The 19060-nt window shown below is 46.4% G+C and overlaps 1 protein-coding gene across 1 annotated transcript in view; it reads right to left on the bottom strand.

Moving 5' to 3' along the window:
• Positions 1–19060, bottom strand: part of LOC115482572 (alkaline phosphatase-like) — a 144135-nt gene that overhangs the window by 64710 nt on the left and 60365 nt on the right. The window contains exon 4 of the mRNA XM_030222463.1: positions 12531–12646. Coding sequence (XP_030078323.1) covers positions 12531–12646 — 116 coding nt within the window. The remainder of the gene's footprint in view (positions 1–12530; positions 12647–19060) is intronic.

The following is a 19060-nucleotide window of genomic DNA, read 5'->3' on the forward strand; positions in this document are numbered from 1 at the left end:
CTCCCCAAACGTAAAAACATTCCAGACAAGTTATACCTAAAAATGCGGAATTTTTCCAAGTCCATTTAATAGCGGTCTATGGACTTGTCCTTTAGGAATCTATCTAACCCCTTTTTAAACTCCGTCAAGCTAACCGCCCATACCACGTTCTCCGGCAACGAATTCCAGAGTCTAATTACACGTTGGGTGAAGAAAAATTTTCTCCGATTCGTTTTAAATTTACCACACTGTAGCTTCAACTCATGCCCTCTAGTCCTAGTATTTTTGGATAGCGTGAACAGTCGCTTCACATCCACCCGATCCATTCCACTCATTATTTTATACACTTCTATCATATCTCCCCTCAGCCGTCTCTTCTCCAAGCTGAAAAGCCCTAGCCTTCTCAGCCTCTCTTCATAGGAAAGTCGTCCCATCCCCACTATCATTTTCGTCGCCCTTCGCTGTACCTTTTCCAATTCTACTATATCTTTTTTGAGATACGGAGACCAGTACTGGACACAATACTCCAGGTGCGGTCGCTCATGGTGCAGGAGCTCAATAGAGACCTGTTTTGACTGTGCAGGAAGCCCAAAGAAGCAGAAGGAAACTGCCAAAAAAAAGTTCTGGTCTGTGAACTCCATGACAGGATGAGATGCTCAGACTCAGGTATTTTGGCCACATCTAACCCTTCTTACAACACTACTCAATAAGATGTTGATGGGTGTAACAAAGTGGAGAACAGATTCCACAGTGACTCACACTACCTAGAATTGTATTAAAACTTAAAACCGTAGCGAAGGACATGACACACTTAGCAAGACCATTTGTGGGAGGCAGAGAAGAGAGCCTAAGGGACTGCCAGGATTTCAACTCTGCAGTGAGGGGAGATCCAGTAACATGCATAAGACCAGAATGAAGTTTTTTGTAACTTTACTTCTAATGAAATGTTATTATTTTCCATTCAAAGGCCAAACTTAGTACTCAGTTCACTTGTGAGCCCCTCCTGAGTACAGCCAGCTTTATTCGGGTGTCCAGAGCTAGTGGTGCAACAGTTCACGATTGGGGTATATTGACAGGTTTATTGAAGAGGGGAGTCTCAGTCCTGGAACAGCAGAGGGAGCAAGGGGGGGAGGGTTGATGCACCCGGGGGGGGGGGGGGTGCGCATCACCAATCCGCCCCGGGTGGCAGCTGACCTAGGATCGTCACTGCCTTACCACATGGTCATTTTGATTTTGGGGGCCATTTGGAGGAGTGGCCTAGTGGTTAGGGTGGTGGACTTTGGTCCTGAGGAACTGAGTTCGATTCCCACTTCAGGCACAGGCAGCTCCTTGTGACTCTGGGCAAGTCACTTAACCCTCCATTGCCCCATGTAAGCCACATTGAGCCTGCCATGAGTGGGAAAGCGCAGGGTACAAATGTAACAAAAATAAAATAGATACTATTGGAGATTCTACATGGAATGTTGCTTTGCTACTATTGGAGATTCTACATGGAATGTTGCTATTCCACTAGCAATATTCCATGTAGAAGGCTGCGCAGGCTTCTGTTTCTGTGAGTCTGACGTCCTGCACAGACTCACAGAAGCAGAAGCCTGCGCGGCCACATTGGTGATCTGCAAGGGCCAACTTCTACATGGAATGTTGCTAGTGGAATAGCAACATTCCATGTAGAATCTCAAATAGTAGCAACAGTGGAGGAGTGGCCTAGTGGTTAGGGTGGTGAACTTTGGTCCTGGGGAACTGAGGAACTGAATTTGATTCCCACTTCAGGCACAGGCAGCTCCTTGTGACTCTGGGCAAGTCACTTAACCCTCCATTGCCCCATGTAAGCCGCATTGAGCCTGCCATGAGTGGGAAAGCGCGGGGTACAAATATAACAAAAATAAATAAAATAAAAATAAAAATTTACCCACTGCGGTAAAAAGGGCCCTGGCAAACGAGAAAAATGCCCCCCCCCCCCCCCCGCCACTACTGCATGGCCCTTTGTTCTGCAGCTGGGTAAAAGGATCCCTCAGTAAGGCTAAAGTTAGAACCCCCCCCCCCTTCAAGACAGGACTGATGCCCCCTAAGTTGAGCAGGGTCACAATCCCCCTTTAGAAGGGAGGGTTCAAGTTCCAAAGGCCTCTTTGAAGGGGAAAGTCAAGTATCCCGTTGCAGAACAGAGGACAGGCCTTCCCATCCAGGTCAGTGCTTACGTCCACTCTGCAGGACACAGTTAAGTCCCTCTTACGAAACAGGGCTGAAGTTCTCCCTATAAGGCAGTGATCAGGTCTCTCCACCCAGAACCTTTTCTAGCAGCACTGATGATATCTGAGTTGTTATGTTGCAGCCTGAAGCATTTAGAAATGTTACAACTGTGCATCACTTTGAAACTTGTCGTATAAAAAAAATACAAAATCAAAAAGTGTGGAGAAGGCTCGAAGGTCCAGCGGTCAATGCCGTACGCAAACAGGGTCCGGGATTTTCTTGGACCCTTTGTGGCAGCAATCTGGAGCCCTGTGTTCCGTGCAGGGAAGATCAGAGGGGCAGGAGATGTAAGCTGAGAGACGTTTTCAAGGAGAGAAGAACAAGATGGGGGGAGATGAGGACAGATAACCGACTTGTTCCTTCTGCTGCTGTTTACCTGCAGTTTCTGGTTCAAACAAAGATTCCCCTCATGGTCCCTGTGTATAAATAGAGAGATGTGGCCTAGCACTTGACCAGCCTTTTCTATTTATACCGGGAGGCTCAGTGTCGCACAGAGGGATTTAACGTGAGTTACTATGCAGGTACTTTCATGCCACTGTTTCCTCTCCATGGGACTTCTGCCAGGCTTCAGGGCAGATCTCTGTCCAGACCCCAAGCCATGCCACAAACACGGGCACCATGTTCCAAAATCAAGTCATAGGGCCGAGCAGTACCGATTAATACAAATATTAATACGGATGAAAGATCTGCAACATCAGAAATATTAGCAGGTTTTTTTATCGATTACCAACCCGACTCAATCACAGATAGGTGTAGGGGCCGGGCAGAGTTCCAGGCCCCTCGCAACAACAGGAAAACCTAAATGTGCTCTAGATTTTTAACAACTCAGTAAGTTGAGGTATTACCAGTGTGTTTTTTCTAGCAAAAAAGGTGCTGGTACTCAAATGTTAACCCACCCTTCAGCAGTGTGGTGATCACTGAGGGACCCACCCCATAATATCCAGGCCCCCTGCAATTAGGGGTACCATATGTCCGGATTTACCCGGACACGTCCTCTTTTTGAGGACATGTCTGGGCAACCGGGCGGGTTTTGCCAATCTGCCAGTTTGTCCGGCGGCCATTTTGAATCGGCGCCGAGATCAGCAACAGGAAGAATGCATGCAGGGCAGCACTCCGGGCAGGAAAGAGGGGGCTCTTTTCTGCCCCGAAGAGGTCACTAGACCGCCAGGGCAGTAGTAAGGTAAGGGGAGGGGAAAATGTGACAGGGGGCGGAGCAAGGGTGTGAAAGAGGGCGGGTGTGTGCTGGAGGCAGGGCATGTGTCCTTCTTTTGGGGGGACAAAATATCGTAACCCTACCTACAACCAGGGGCGTATCTGGAATCCGGCGGTAGGGGGGGCCACAGCCAGAGAGGGGGGGCACATTTTTGCCTCCCCCCCCCCCCCCCCCGCCGCCGCCGCCGCCGCCGCCGCCTCTCTCCACCCCCTCCCCGCCGTCAACCCTCCCCCGCTGCTTACTTTTGCTGGCGCCGAGGTCCCGACCCGCAATCTCCGTTTTTCGTCTTCCTCCGTGGCCATGCTTCCAGGAAGTAACGCTGCAGTGCTGATTCGTTGACCCCAGTTCGACATCTGACGTCAGACGCCGAACTGGATTCAACGAATCAGCACTGCAGCGTTACTTCCTGGAAGCATGGCCACGGAGGAAGACGAAAAACGGAGATTGCGGGTCGGACCTCGGCGCCAGCAAAAGTAAGCAGCGGGGGAGGGTTGACGGCGGGGAGGGGGGCCAGGGCGAAATCTGCGGGGGCCCAGGCCCCTGTGGCCCCACGCAGATACGCCCCTGCCTACAACCTGTCACAGAATCTATGACAAGGCAGAATTGGTGTGTAGAGCCTGAGCTCTTTCATTAAAACTTGGACCATGGCTCAATTTTAGCAGACAATGGAAAAGATGCCGGTACTCAGTACCCCCTCAGATAAGCTTATCATTTGTGCCACCTCAAACTTAAGATGCATTTCCAACACAAGTATATTTACAAATCTTTTTTAGAAAATGAAGATTACAGGTTCATTTTTGGGCAATTGCAGTCCCAACTGTTCAGCCAAAATTGGGAAGTATCATTTTCAGATCGCTAACATTTGCTATCAACGTGGTATTCTCCAGGCCCTATTGACTGCGTCATCAATATGTTTCAGAAATTGGTATTAATGGATATTTCTAATACACAATCGAGGTTGTGATATCAACAGCATAATTTAACCAGAAGGCCAGAGCGAAGCATTGTGAGTATTGCAGGGGGATCAGTCTCAGTATTCAGGTTAAACACAAAACAGAAATGTATTCACAACTTCACGTTTAATCCTTGTGCACTTCCCAAAGCTGCCAAGTCACTGGTTTTAGGAGAAAGAATCTTTTGGCCAGTTCTGGTTTTGAATTTATATCCCAAACGTAGTGTAGCAAAATACAACAGGATGGGGTTGTCAGGGAAACTTGGCAGCCAGGACTTCCTCCAGTGTGGAAAAAGAGTGAAACCAGATGAAGCAGTCCAGAGCTGAGCACTGGAGAAATTCAGTGAGGAAGGAAATTGTTTGTAAGCGAACATTCTGTCAGTGATTTTCAGACCTATCCTGACAGAACCCCAGCCAGTCAGGTTTTCAGGATATTCACAATGAATATTCATGAGACTGATTTGGAAACACTGCCTCTTTGGTATGCAAATCTAAGAACCAGGGGAACTGGATTCCAGTCACTTAACCCCCTATTGCCCCAGGTACAAAATAAGTACCCGTATACAGTGGCGTTCCTAGGGGGGGCTGACACCCGGAGCGGATCGCTGATGCGCCCTTCCCCCGGGTGCAGCGCCCCCCCCCGGATGCAGCGTGACACCCCCCCCCCCCCCCGCGAAAGAACCCCCCGCCCAAGTGCACGCCGCTGGGGAGGTGCTGCGCGCGCCTGTCCATCGTTCATTCCATGCTCCCTCTGCCCCGGAACAGGACCTGTTCCGGGCAGAGGGAGCATGGAACGAATGACGGACAGGCACGCGCGGCGCGCACCCCCCCCCCCCCCCCCCCCCCCCCCCAGCGGAGTGCACCCGGGGCAGACCGCCCCCACCTAGGAACGCCACTGCCTGTATATAATATGTAAACTGCTTTGATTGTAACCACAGAAAGGCGGTGTATCAAATCCCATCCCCTTTCTCTATCTCATGCATATTCATTGTAGATAACCTGCAAACCTGACTGGCCGGGGCACCCCTAGGACAGGTTTGGGAACCCCTGATCTGGTCTATACAACTGCAGGATAAAAAAATAACCTCTCCCAAGTTTGGCTGGAGTGGAGGAGTAGCCTAGTGGTTAGTGCAGTGGACTTTGATCCTGGGGGATTGAGTTCAATTTCCACTGCAGCTCCCTGTGAGTCTGGGCAAGTCACTTAACCCTCCATTGCCCCTGGTACAAAATAAGTACCTGAATATATGTAAACCGCTTTGAATGTAGTTGCAAAAACCTCAGAAAGTCGGTATATCAAGTCCCATTTCCCTTTACCTTATGACATCACAATATCAGAAGTGAGCCAAGTTTCGGGCAATCAAGCCATTGTGACATCACTGATGAGGTTGGCTCTTATTGGTGGAATGAGTGGAGGAGTAGCCTAGTGGTTAGTGCAGTGGACTTTGATCCTGGGGAACTGGGTTCGATTCCCACTGCAGCTCCTTGTGACTCTGGGCAAGTCACTTAACCCTCCATTGCCCCTGGTACAAAATAAGTACCTGAATGTAAACTGCTTTGAATGTAGTTGCAAAAACCTCAGAAAGGCAGTATATCTCTAGCCAAGCTCCTGGACAATCAAAACCTCAACCTATACATATATGCAGATGACGTCACGATCTACATTCCGTTTAAACATGATCTAAAAGAAATCGCCAAAGAGATTAACCAAAGCTTCCAGATCATGCACTCCTGGGCGGACGCATTTCAGTTAAAACTCAACACAGAAAAAAAACACAATGCCTCATACTTACCTCACAACATAACACAAGTAAATTCCCCACTTTAACTACCCCAAACCTTTCCCTTCCCGTCTCTAACACACTGAAAATTCTCGGAGTTGCCATCGATCGAAATCTCACACTTGAAAACCATGTGAATAAATCCTTCTTATCTGTTCCCTTCTCCGCTACTGCCAACTCCAGACTTCGCTCCTTCTGTCTTGCTGTGCCCTACGCCTGGAATAGATTTCATGAGCCCCTACGTCTTGCCCATCCTTGGCCATCTTTAAATCTAGATTGAAAGTCCACCTCTTTAACATTGCTTTTGACTCGTAACCACTCGCCTCCATCTACCCACCTCTCCTCTTTCCTCTACACATTAATTGATTTGTTTGCTTTATTTTTTGTCTACTAGATTGTAAGCTCTTTGAGCAGGGTCTGTCTTTCTTCTATGTTTGTGCAGCGCTGTGTATGCCTTGTAGCGCTATAGAAATGCTAAATAGTAGTAGTAGTAGTAATACAACTAAGAAAATGTTCCACAACTCAAAAGAGTAAAACCTTATTTCCCAAGGGCCATTTTCCGAAACCTAGTACAATCATTGGTACTAAATTCACCTGGATTACTGCAATGCACTTTACGCTGGTTGTAAAGAACAGATTACTAAGAAACTTCAAACTGTCCAAAATACCACAGCCAGACTTAAATTTGGAAGGACTAAATATGAAAGCACAAAACCCCTAAAGAGAGAAACTACACTGACTCCCACTTAAAGAACGGATCACTTTCAAAATCTGCATGATTGTTCATAAAATCATTCACGGAGATGCCCCGTCTTACATGCTTGACCTCATGGACCTCCCACCTAGAAATGCCAAAAGATCTGCCGGCACTTTCCTTAATTTACATTTCCCCAGCTGCAAAGGATTAAAATACAAACTAACACATGTGTCCAAGCTTTTCCTACAAGAGCACGCAGATGTGGAATGCTCTGCCAAACCACTTGAAAACAATTAACAAATTAACAAACTTTTGCAAATCATTGAAAACTTCTCTCTTCACCAAAGCCTACCACGAAAATCCATAACTAACTACAATATAATAACATTCCTCCCTTACTTTGATCGTCTTCTTTCTATAATTGCTTGAGTAGATTGACTGTTAGCATTGTGATTACCGATATCTTTGCACCACCAAATGTGTCTCTGTACCCTGAAATGGTGATGCCAGTACAGGTTTTTGGTAAGCCACACTGAGCCTGCAAACAGGTGGGAAAATGTGGGATACAAGTGCAATAAATAAATAAATAAATAAATATCAAGTCCCTTTTCCCTTTCCCTATTTGAGATTCTACATGGAATGTTGCTATTCCACTAGCAACGTTCCACGTAGAAGCCTGCCCTTGCAGATCAGCAATGCGGCCGCACAGGCTTCTGTTTCTGTGAGTCTCTACGTGCAGGACGTCAGACTCACAGAAACAGAAGCCTGCACGGCCGCATTGCTGATCTGCAAGGGCAGGCTTCTACGTGGAACGTTGCTAGTGGAGGAGTAACCTAGTGGTTAGTGCAGTGGACTTTGATCCTGGGGAACTGAGTTTGATTCCCACTGCAGCTCCTTGTGACTCTGGGCAAGTCACTTAACCCTCCATTGCCCCTGGTACAAAATAAGTACTTGAATATATGTAAACTGCTTTGAATGTAGTTGCAAAAACCTCAGAAAGGCGGTATATCAAGTCCCAGTTCCCTTTCCCTTATGACATCACAATATCAGAAGTGAGCCAAGTATCGGGCAATCAAGCCATTGTGACATCACTGATGAGGTTGGCTCTTATTGGTGGAATGAGTGGAGGAGTAGCCTAGTGGTTAGTGCAGTGGACTTTGATCCTGGGGAACTGGGTTCAATTCCCACTGCAGCTCCTTGTGACTCTGAGCAAGTCACTTAACCCTCCATTGCCCCTGGTACAAAATAAGTACCTGAATATATGGAAACCGCTTTGAATGTAGTAGCAAAAACCTCAGAAAGGCGGTATATCAAGTCCCATTTCCCTTTCCCCCTTTCCCTTATGACATCACAATATCAGAAGTGAGCCAAGTATCGGGCAATCAAGCCATTGTGTCATCACTGATGAGGTTGGCTCTTATTGGTGGAATGAGTGGAGGAGTAGCCTAGTGGGGTTAGTGTAACAGACTTTGATCCTGGGGAACTGAGTTTGATTCCCACTGCAGCTTCTTGTGACTCTGGGCAAGTCACTTAACCCTCCATTGCTCCAGGTACAAAATAAGTACCTGAATATATGTAAACCGCTTTGAATGTAGTTGCAAAAACCACAGAAAGGCAGTATATCAAGTCCCATTTCCCTTTCCCTTATGACATCACAATATCAGAAGTGAGCCAAGTATCAGGCAATCAAGCCATTGTGACATCACTGATGAGGTTGGCTCTGATTGGTGGAATGAGTGGAGGAGTAGCCTAGTGGTTAGTGCAGTGGACTTTGATCCTGGGGAACTGAGTTCAATTCCCACTGCAGCTCCTTGTGACTCTGAGCAAGTCACTTAACCCTCCATTGCCCCTGGTACAAAATAAGTACCTGAATATATGGAAACCACTTTGAATGTAGTTGCAAAACCCTCAGAAAGGCGGTATATCAAGTCCCATTTCCCTTTAATTTGATTTAGTGGGATCATTGCAGGGGTTCTCAACCCAGCCACTCAGGTTTTCAGGATATCCACAATGAATATTCATATACTATATGTCAATCTAGGCTCAATTACCTTTAATAGGTTATTATTTCTATACTACAAGTACTACAACACGTAACACCATGTGCAAATTTCAATAGATTATGAATTTAATTTTTTACCAGTCATATAATATTCCTGAATATATAAACTTCAATATTTTAATATTTTGCCCTTTTATCTCATGCCCTATTTCATCCACTCATCACATACATTCTCTATACTAATTCCTAAAATATCAACATTAAAGTGTATAATTAAGATCACAAACCAATTGTAATACACAGAGTGTTGTATATATGCCATATGCTGCCCGTGTCAGCTTTGGTATATTGGTGAAACAACTCGTAAAGTAAAAATGCGTATAGCTCAACATCTAAGCAATATTAGATTTATGAAGGTCGATACCCCTTTGGTTAGTCATTGGTTGCAGTTACAACATTCCATAGGGGATTTAAAATTTGTTGTTCTTATTAGTATGCAAGGTGGAAGGGGTAATATTGAATTAATCCGTAGAGAACAGCGACTGATATTTAATTGGGGAAACGTGCAGCCTCACGGCCTCAATAAAGAGATTGATTGGCCGCTGTTAATGGTGGTATAAAAAGGATCAAGCGTAGCGTCAGAGTATTCTGATCAATCGTGATGTCATCACGTCTAATGCTGAGAGAAGTCTTGGTATGCTCGGTACTCTAATGCGGCTGAGAAGGCAGTTAATGTTTAAGTAACTTTGAGACCTATCGTGTTTTGAATGAGAGAGGAACATGTGGAATAACCCAGATGGTGGTTTCATTGTAAGATGTCCCGAGTGAAGACTTGGTTTCATCAACCAATCATATCATATCGTTGTGGTATGATTTCAGCTTGAAAATATGAACTCTTGTGATTGACTAACATCAACGCAGAGACATATCAAGTTTTGGGATATCAACTAAATATTGGATGAACATATTGGAGTGACGATAAGTTGTTTGGTTTATGAACTTTTGAAAGACGATTTACAATCCCTACATGAGAACTATAGGGATAATAAAGCATATTATAACATATGATATATGGTCACAGTTACTGTTTAGTTGATTTATGGAATAGGAAATGTCAATGTTTAACCCCTGTGTGAGTATGTATGGTGGAGAGTATTGAACAATAAATATGCTAATAATGATTATTGATAAAAGATGTATAAAATATTACTGAGTTAAATTGTTTAATGGTATTAAGAGTCCCACAAAATATTAGTTTGATATATATAGGCGACTACTTTAAGCAATATTTATCCCTCATTAAGGTAGCAAAGTAATAAATATCCATGAGGTGTACTACCTCCATTATTTACAAATCTCATGCATATTTTCAGGGGTTTGCTAAAGTCGACCTGATTGCAGCCCTAGATTACAGTCTAGACTGGCTGAAGGACTCTTGTTAATCAGGGTTCATTTTCATGTTCTAAATACCCTGAAGGAAGGAGGAAGAGAGCTGGACTCTTCTTCCCTACATGAAATATCACCAAATAAAATCCCGAGGAACCTCAAAAATTCCCTTTATTTTTAAGATTTCAGGAGGGTGTTTGTAGTTTCTTAGCTCACTGCAAACCACACTCTTTGCTGCAGCATCTTGGGTCTCTCCGCTGTGGTCCGTTTGGATGTTCTGCTTTACCTCTCTGTGCTGTTCTCACTATGGTCCTCCAGCAAACTTCACATTGTCAAGGCTATGCCTTCACTTTCATCACTCAATCTCAATTTTCTCATTATTAGCAAAAAAACCCAAGACCTCCACTATATTAATAATCACGCCGAGGACACTGAGAATACAGAGAGTGTGATTCTTTGGGGTCACTGAGTGTTGGGGTATCCAAGATCTTTCAACATCCAGGGGAGCTGGGTTCAAAACCCACTGCGGCTTCTTGTGATTTGGGGCAAATCACTTAACCCTCGATCGGTGTTTTGCTGACTGCTACTGGTATTATCCCCGGAAATTCAGCGCCAAGCCATGTCGTGGCTCCAGCATTGAATTTCCAGGTCTAGGGAGCGGGTGAAAACATAAGGAGCCCTTTTACTTAGGCTACGGTAACAGAGGCCCTGTGCTAGCTGCAGCAGCCGTTTTTGTCATGCACCGAGGCCCTTTTCACCGCAGCGGGTAAAAAGGCCGAAAAAGAAATGGCTTTGTGATGTGATTCCACTTACTGCATGGCTGTGCGGCAGGGGCGTAGCTAGGTGGGGCCACAGATTTAGCCCTGGCCCCTTCTACTTTCGCCCCCCCCCCCCCCCCCGTCGCTTTCAACCCCTCTCCCCCCTGCGCCGCCGCCAGGTACCTTTGCTGGCGGGAGTCCCCAACCCCCACCAGCCTTACTTTTCTTCATTCACTGCATGCACGTCCTCACGTGCAGGATGTCAGTCAGGAGTCACAGCACAGAGACCGGTGCTGAAGACTAAGGCTGGCGGGAGTTGAGGACCCCCACCAGCAAAAGGTACCTGGCGGCGGCAGGGGGTGTCAAAAGTGGCAGGGGAGGGGTGGTGGGGGAGGTCTGAAAGTGGCAGGGGAGGGGCGGCGGCTGGGGAAGGCGGGCTAAAATGTACCCCCCACCTTGGGCTCTGGACCCCCCCCCCCCCCGCCAAGGTCTGGCTACACCCCTGCCGTGCGGAGAGAGCGCCGGTAACTGGGCAGCAGGTGGCGCTGCTCGATTACCGCCAGGTAACCGCTGCAGTAAAAAAGTAGGGACCTATTTTACCTAGCACCGGAAATGCCACGCGCTGGGGGTAGAACGACAGCCGGCGCCCACATTGGGCCGGCAACAGTTCTGGATTGCTGTGCGGTAAGCTCGCTGTGGCAGTGGCGTAGCTACAGGGCATTAAGGGCAGCAGCTGCTCCTCCAAATGGGCTTCCGATGGCGCCTATTTTTTACGTGATGCATCGCATTTAAAACATGCGCTGGCACTGTCGGAAGTCTGTTCTCTGCTCCCCCGGCACCTCCAACCTGGCTACGCCTCTGCGCTGTGGGTTTACCGCTGCCTAATAAAAGGGCCCCATACCCAGCTATGGTGAATCACCTAAAGACAGGACTGACGTTTACGTGGCAGGAGCATAGCCAGACAACAGATTTTGGGTGGGCCTAGGCAAGAAGTGGGTGGGCACCAAGTGTTCTCTCCCCCACCACCACCACCAAAAATATATCTCAGTTGGCAGGAAAATGCTTCTTTCCACCTTGGCAGTCTGCAGCAGGCATGCGCTGAAAACTGAGCGTGCACAGGTGCCGGTATCATGGAGAGTAGCATTTTCGTTACCATCAGAGGGAAGTCTTCAGCTGGCAGAGCTCGAGATCCCCACCAGCTACCGCTAAATGTGTGCTACTGTTGGGTGGGCCTGAGCTCTACGTGGGTGGGTGGGCCAGCCCACCCAGGCCCACCTGTGGTTACGCCACTGTTACATGGTCCTATTTATACGGCTACCTTGGCTTTGACAGAACAGCATATAATAGGCTGTTTGATTCTTCTCTGTGTGATTTTTATTGTATTTATTATGTCAGTTTTACTGTATTGTTTTTATTGGCTATAGTCCACCTTGAGTCAGATTTTCTCTTGACAAAAGTTCAAAGTAAGTGTCAAATGAACTCTGAAAAAGTAGAAGCGAGAAAGGACTGCAACCTCACCTTGGAAAGAGCGACATGGGGAAACTTGTCCATTTCTAGCTCGGTTTCCTCGCCAGGTTTGCCATCCAGCTGCCCCTTCAGGATGCGACACGCTGTCACTGTGGCTATGCCCATCCCTGTAACACAGGGCACGAGAATAAGTCTAAAGCAAAAACGTTAGCACTCAGGCCTTTCTTTTGCACAGGTCCAAAAAGTATACCCAGGGTTTTCTTGTTTTCAGAAATGGTTAGTTATTTTTACAGCTAAATTACCAGTAGACAATTTAACACCACACATGAAATGTATAAAATGTCATCATAGGCATACTTTGAGGGGGCAAGAGGGGCTATTGCCCCCTCTCCCACAACACTGCAGGACATAGGTGTAAGTGGAGTAGCTCCCCACCCCACATGGTTCAGCAGCTCCCCTGCCTTTCTACCTCCTCCCTCCCAGCATCTCTCCCTAGTGCATTCTTTCCCCTGGTCCACCCCTCCTCTCAGATCTTCTTGGCCCCACCCCCACAGCAGCAGAAAGCATGTGTCAGAGAGGGTGGAATAGGCAGAGCCTAGGCAGATTCAAGGGAAGGGAGTATAGGGTAAGAGGCAGAGAATGGGTGATAGGAATATGGGGGGAGCAGGGGTAATGGAACTTAGAGAAAGAGGGTGAGTCAAAGGAAGGGGACAAATCTTTGAAGGAGGTAAAGGGGGGGAATGAGAGCCTGGATAAGGAGGTTAAATTTATGGTGATGGTCTGTGGTTTCCACGTATAACTCACTACTACTTCTACTTATCATTTCTATAGCGCTACTAGACGTACGCAGCGCTGTACACTTGAACATGAAGAGACAGTCCCTGCTCGACAGAGCTTACAATCTAATTAGGACAGACAAACAGGACAAACAAGAGATAAGGGAATATTAAAGTGAAGATGATAAAATAAGGGTTCTGAACAAGTGAATAAGGGTTAGGAGTTAAAAGCAGCATCAAAAAGGTGGGCTTTTAGCTTAGATTTGAAGACAGCCAGAGATGGAGCTTGACGTACCAGCTCAGGAAGTCTATTCCAAGCATATGGTGCAGCAAGATAAAAGGAACAGAGTCTGGAGTTAGCAGTGGAGGAGAAGGTTGCAGATAAGAGAGATTTACCCAGTGAACGGAGTTCCCGGGGAGGAATGTAGGGAGAGATGAGAGTGGAGAGGTACTGAGGAGCTGCAGAGTGAATGCACTTATAGGTCAATAAGAGGAGGTTGAACTGTATGCGGAAACGGATAGGAAGCCAGTGAAGTGACTTGAGGAGAGGGCTAATATGAGCATAACGACACTGGCGGAATATTAGTCGTGCAGCAGAATTTTGTACAGATTGAAGAGGAGAGAGATGAATAACTCAGGTGAGGGATTCTGTTAATGGATTGTAAACCACTCTGCTTCTCACCCAGTCTGATATATCAAATATCTGTAACTAAAATAAAGATAAAAATATATAGGTTCTGTGTAGGAATCTGTAGCAGTTCAGCTTGTTCTCTTTAACTGCTGTTCTACAATATTTGCAGTGCCAACCATATGGCTCCAGAAAAAGGAGGACGGATTGAGCCAGCCGGGTTTTACTTCCATTGCTGAAAGCAATGGAAGTAAAACCCGGCTGGCTCAATCCGTCCTCCTTTTTCAGGAGTCATATGGTAACCCTAACCCTAACCCTAACCTGAACCTTGGTGTTGGTTCAGTCACACAGTGTCTGCCAGTGAAGAGAGAAACAGAGGAAGAGTCTGTGCCAGGAGGTAGGAGGAAAAGAGAGAGAGACAAAGTGTGCTAGGGAAGGGGAGGGTGAAAGGAGCAGAAGGGAAAAGATGGGGGGGAAGCAAGAGGAAAGAGGAGAAGGAAGGGGAAGAGACGGGGAGGAAGAAGAACAGTTGAAAGAAAAGTAGGGAGGAGAGATATACTGCCCCCTCCTGTAAAAAGGAAGCGATGAAGAAACTGCCCGCCCCCCATATAAGGAAGTTGTGAAGAAACCTTCTTTATGCCCCCCATAAAAGGAAATGGTGAAGAAACTGCACCCCTATAAAACGGTGAAGAACTCCCCCCCCCCCATGTGAAGAAAGTGCCCTTCCCTAATAAAAGGAAGTGATGAAGAATGCCCCATAAAAGGGTAAAGAAACTGCCCTTCCCCCACAAAAGGACATGATTAAAAAACTGTACCCCTATAAAAGGGTGAAGAAACCACCATGTGAAAGCTGCCCCCCCATAAAAATTTTGAAGAAACTGCCCCCCACAAAAGGAAGTGATGAAGAAACTGCACCCCTATAAAAAGGTGAAGAACCCCCCCATGTGAAGAAACTGCCCCTCCCCCATAAGTTTTGAAGAAACTGCCCCCCATAAAAGGAAATGATAAGAAACTGCCAGGCTGAAGAACACAGAAACCCAAGCGAAAGCCATGAGAAGCATCATTCACTGTGGTGGCTCTGCCAGAGGCTAAGAGCTGGATTATACTTGCAGCTGCCGAGGATGCAAGGAAGGATGGAAAGCTTTTCAACCTCTTCTTTCTCAGAACTGGGCACAGCTGGGGGAATTTGATCCCTGAACAGCTGGCTCCAGAGCGCTCTCCTGAGCTGAAACAGGAACTGAGAGGATGAAGCTCATGCAGGGCTGGAGTTCCTGGGGGTCTACCCCCCCTTAGACCCCTTGCCAGAGGAGCCCCAAGCCTGCTTGAAACTGAGGAAGGTTTCAGGACTCTCTTCCACATGTCCCAGCATGTCGAACACTGGCCCTGGCCCAGTGTCTCAGTCTCAGGACTACTCAACCTAACAGAACAGGGAGCAGCAGTATCCGTCCATCTCCTGCAGCCACCCTACTCCCTTCTGATCGAATGCCTTACTATGCCGAACTAACCAACGCCTGCTCTGTTTATATTGAATAGTGTCGAGTACTTTGTTAGCTCTAAATGAAAATAAAGCAGGCAGCACTATTTAAAATGCAGATCAGGTCTGCACCCAGGGAAGATGAGAAGCTAGCTCATTGTGCCATTCAGGAAATGCAGTTGCAAAGGAGGAGGGCTAGGCGACCGACTAGGGCTTTCCGCCTGTGAGTTCACAGCCCCTCAGTCGGTGTCTCTCTTTAGAGGTCTCTTGGCACAGGGCTCTTGTGGTCTCCTTTTGCCCGAGTCCAGCTCTGCTCAATATTTTTAGAAGTGATATTGGAGCGGGGCCTGGTAGAGGTGGTTTGTCATTTTGCTGATAACGCAAAACTCCTCAGAAGGATGGACACTGCAGAAAAAAAACAGAGGACGACAGAACAAAGTTCAAAGAGCTCTCAAGAGTCTGGTAATTAAAATAAATTGAAAGAAAAAGTGCAAGGTCATAGGTTTGGGGCTGTTTGAGATGGAGGGTGAAGTTTCAATGTGTAGGGGGAAGGGAAATGGGACTTGATATACTGCCCTTCTGAGGTTTTTGCAACTACATTCAAAGCGGTTTACATATATTCAGGTATTTATTTTGTACCAGGGGCAGTGGAGGGTTAAGTGACTTGCCCAGAGTCACAAGGAGCTGCAGTGGGAATCGACAGTTCCCCAGGATCAAAGTTCCCTGCACTAACCACTAGGCTACTCCTCCACTCATTCCACCAATAAGAGCCAACCTCATCAGTGATGTCACAATGGCTTGATTGCCCGATACAGTTCCCCAGGATCAAAGTCCACTGCACTAACCACTAGGCTACTCCTCCGCTCTGATAATGGGAAAAATGGTGGAGGCAATTATTAAGAATAAAATTACAGAGCACATACAAAAACATGGGCTGATGAGACAAAGTCAGCACGGATTTAGTGAAGGGAAGTCTTGCCTCACAAATCTACTGCATTTTATTCGAGGGGGTGAACAAACATGTGGGCAAAGGGGAGCCGGTGGATATTGTGTATCTAGATTTTCAGAAGACGTTTGACAAAGTGCCTCATGAAAGACTCCAAAGGAAACTGGAGAGTCATGGGATCGGAGGCAGCGTATTATTATGGATTAAAAGCTGGTTAAAAGATAGGAAGCAGAGAGCAGGGTTGAATGGTCATTATTCTCGATGGAGAAGGGTAGTTAGTGGGGTCCCTCAGGGGTCTGTGCTGAGACCGTGGGTTTTTAACATATTTATAAATGACTTTGAGGTGGAAGTAACTAGTGAGGTAATTAAATTCGCAGATGACACAAAGTTATCCAGGGTCATCTCGTCACAGGAGGAGTGTGAAAGATTGCAAAAAGACCTCATGAGACTGGGGGATTGGGCATCCAAATGGCAGATGAAGTTCAACGTTGACAAGTGCAAAGTGATGCATGTGGGAAGGAGGAACCCAAATTACAGCTATGTCATGCAAGGTTCCGCTTTAGGAGTTAGGACCAAGAAAGGGATCTGGGAGTCATCGTGGATAGGACGTTGAAATCTTCAGCTCAATGTGCTGTGGCGGCTAAGAAGGCAAACAGAATGTTGAGTATTATTAGGTTATCAATAGAAATCAAACAAAATAAAACATGGAAAAGAAAATAAGATGATACCTTTTTTATTGGACATAACTTAATACATTTCTTGATTAGCTTTCGAAGGTTGCCCTTCTTCGTCAGATCGGAAATAAGCAAATGTGGTAGCAGATAGTATATATAAGAGAAACATCAAAGCATTACTTTGACAGTCTGACAGAGTGGGAGGGTGAGGGTATGCATGGGGACATCAAAGCATTTCATTGATATTCTAACAGTATTATTAGAAAAGGGATGGAAAACAAGCATGAGGATGTTATTATGCCGTTATATCGCTCCATGGTGCGACCACACCTAGAGTATTGTGTTCAGTTCTGGACGCCTCATCTCAAAAAAAGATATAAAGGAATTGGAGAAGGTGCAGAGAAGGGCGACAAAAATGATAAAAGGGATGGGACGACTACCCTATGAGGAGAGGTTAAGACGGCTAGGACTCTTTAGCCTGGAGAAAAGGTCACAGAGGGGCGATATGATAGAGGTCTACAAAATAATGAGTGGGGTAGAGCGGACAGATGTGAAGCATTTGTTTACACTTTCTAACAATAATAGAACCAGGGGACACAAGATGAAATTAGATTGTGGTAGGTTTAAAACAAATCGGAGAAAGTTTTTCTTTACTCAGCGCGTAGTTAGACTATGGAACTCATTGCCGGAGAAGGTAGTGACAGCAGCTGGCCTTGCTGAGTTTAAAGGGGGTCTGGACAGATTCCTGAAGGAAAAGTCCATTGATCATTATTAAATTTTGGGTTTTTGCCAGGTTCTTGGGGCCTGGATTGGCCACTGTCGGAGACAGAGTGCTGGGCTTGATGGACCTTTGGTCTTTTCCCAGCGTGGCAGTGCTTATGTACTTATGTACTTAATCAGGAGAGAGATTTCAGGGTGATGATCCTGAATGTTTCGGGTTTCTTTCCAAAATTAAATACTGCACAGGGAAGTGTAAAGGTTTTGTTGCAGGTTTCACAGGATATAGTTACAGGCATAGAGAGGCCTGTTCCTATACCGTAAGAAGAAGAATTAGGGGTTGCCAGCTTAGCACATAGCTGTTCCCTGAGTCATACAGTGCCCTAAAGAGTAACAGAGAGAGAGATCAATGGGGACATCTGATCCCATCCTCAGTGAGAGAGAGAGAGAGCAGAAAAGACTGAAAAGCCGGAGAGTTCTGTATGAAATAGGAGGTAGGACCCAAATGAACCCTGAGTCGGTCCAGAGGTGGCTACAAAATTGATCAGTGGTCTCTGTCGTAAAGAGTATGGGAATAGACTTATAGACCTCAACATGTATACTTTGGAAGAAAGGCGGGAGAGATGGGATATGATAGAGAAGTTTAAATACTTCTATGGCATTAATATACAGGAAGTGAGCCCTATTCAAATGAAGGAAATCTCTGGAATGAGAGGGCGTAGGATGAAGTTAAGAGGAAATAGTCTTAGGAGGAATGTAAGAAAATACTCTTTCACCGAAAGGGTGGTGGATGCGTAGAATGGCCTCCCGGTGGAGGTGGTGGAGACTTGGACTGTGTCTGAATTTAAGGACGCATGGGACACGCACGTGGGATCTCTCAGGGAAAGGAGGAGACTGGGCAGACTGGATGGGCCATTTGACTCTTATCTGCCGTCATGTTTCTATGGAGATCTCTTTCCATACCTTGGGCCTAAGAGCCTGACAGTGATAGGGAGGACTGAGTTGAGAAGCGTGTTAACCTGGTTCAGTTTTCCCCAAGTCAAAGCCACTGTCTCTGTTCCCACAATTCAGTTTCTTTTCAGCTCTCAGGACTAGAAGCATCTGTGCACTGGGGGGATGCTGAAAGGGACTGAACAGGGGCGCCCAGAATAAAGATTATCCAAAGAAGTGGTTGTTCACAAGCTTTGAAGACCACATGTGTTCTCCAAAGCTCAGACGTCTTCTTGTCCCCATCTATAGATCTGCACGGCCCCCTCAGCTACGTAAAAAAGCATTAGAGTCAATCTTCTGTTATTTGAATGTTCTATTGCTTTGGTTATTAGGTGTTTCGTTGGTATTATGCTCACTTCGTATAATATCTAAGTTA

The sequence above is a fragment of the Microcaecilia unicolor genome, chromosome 13 (assembly GCF_901765095.1).
Source record: "Microcaecilia unicolor chromosome 13, aMicUni1.1, whole genome shotgun sequence".
Classification (NCBI taxonomy): domain Eukaryota; kingdom Metazoa; phylum Chordata; class Amphibia; order Gymnophiona; family Siphonopidae; genus Microcaecilia; species Microcaecilia unicolor.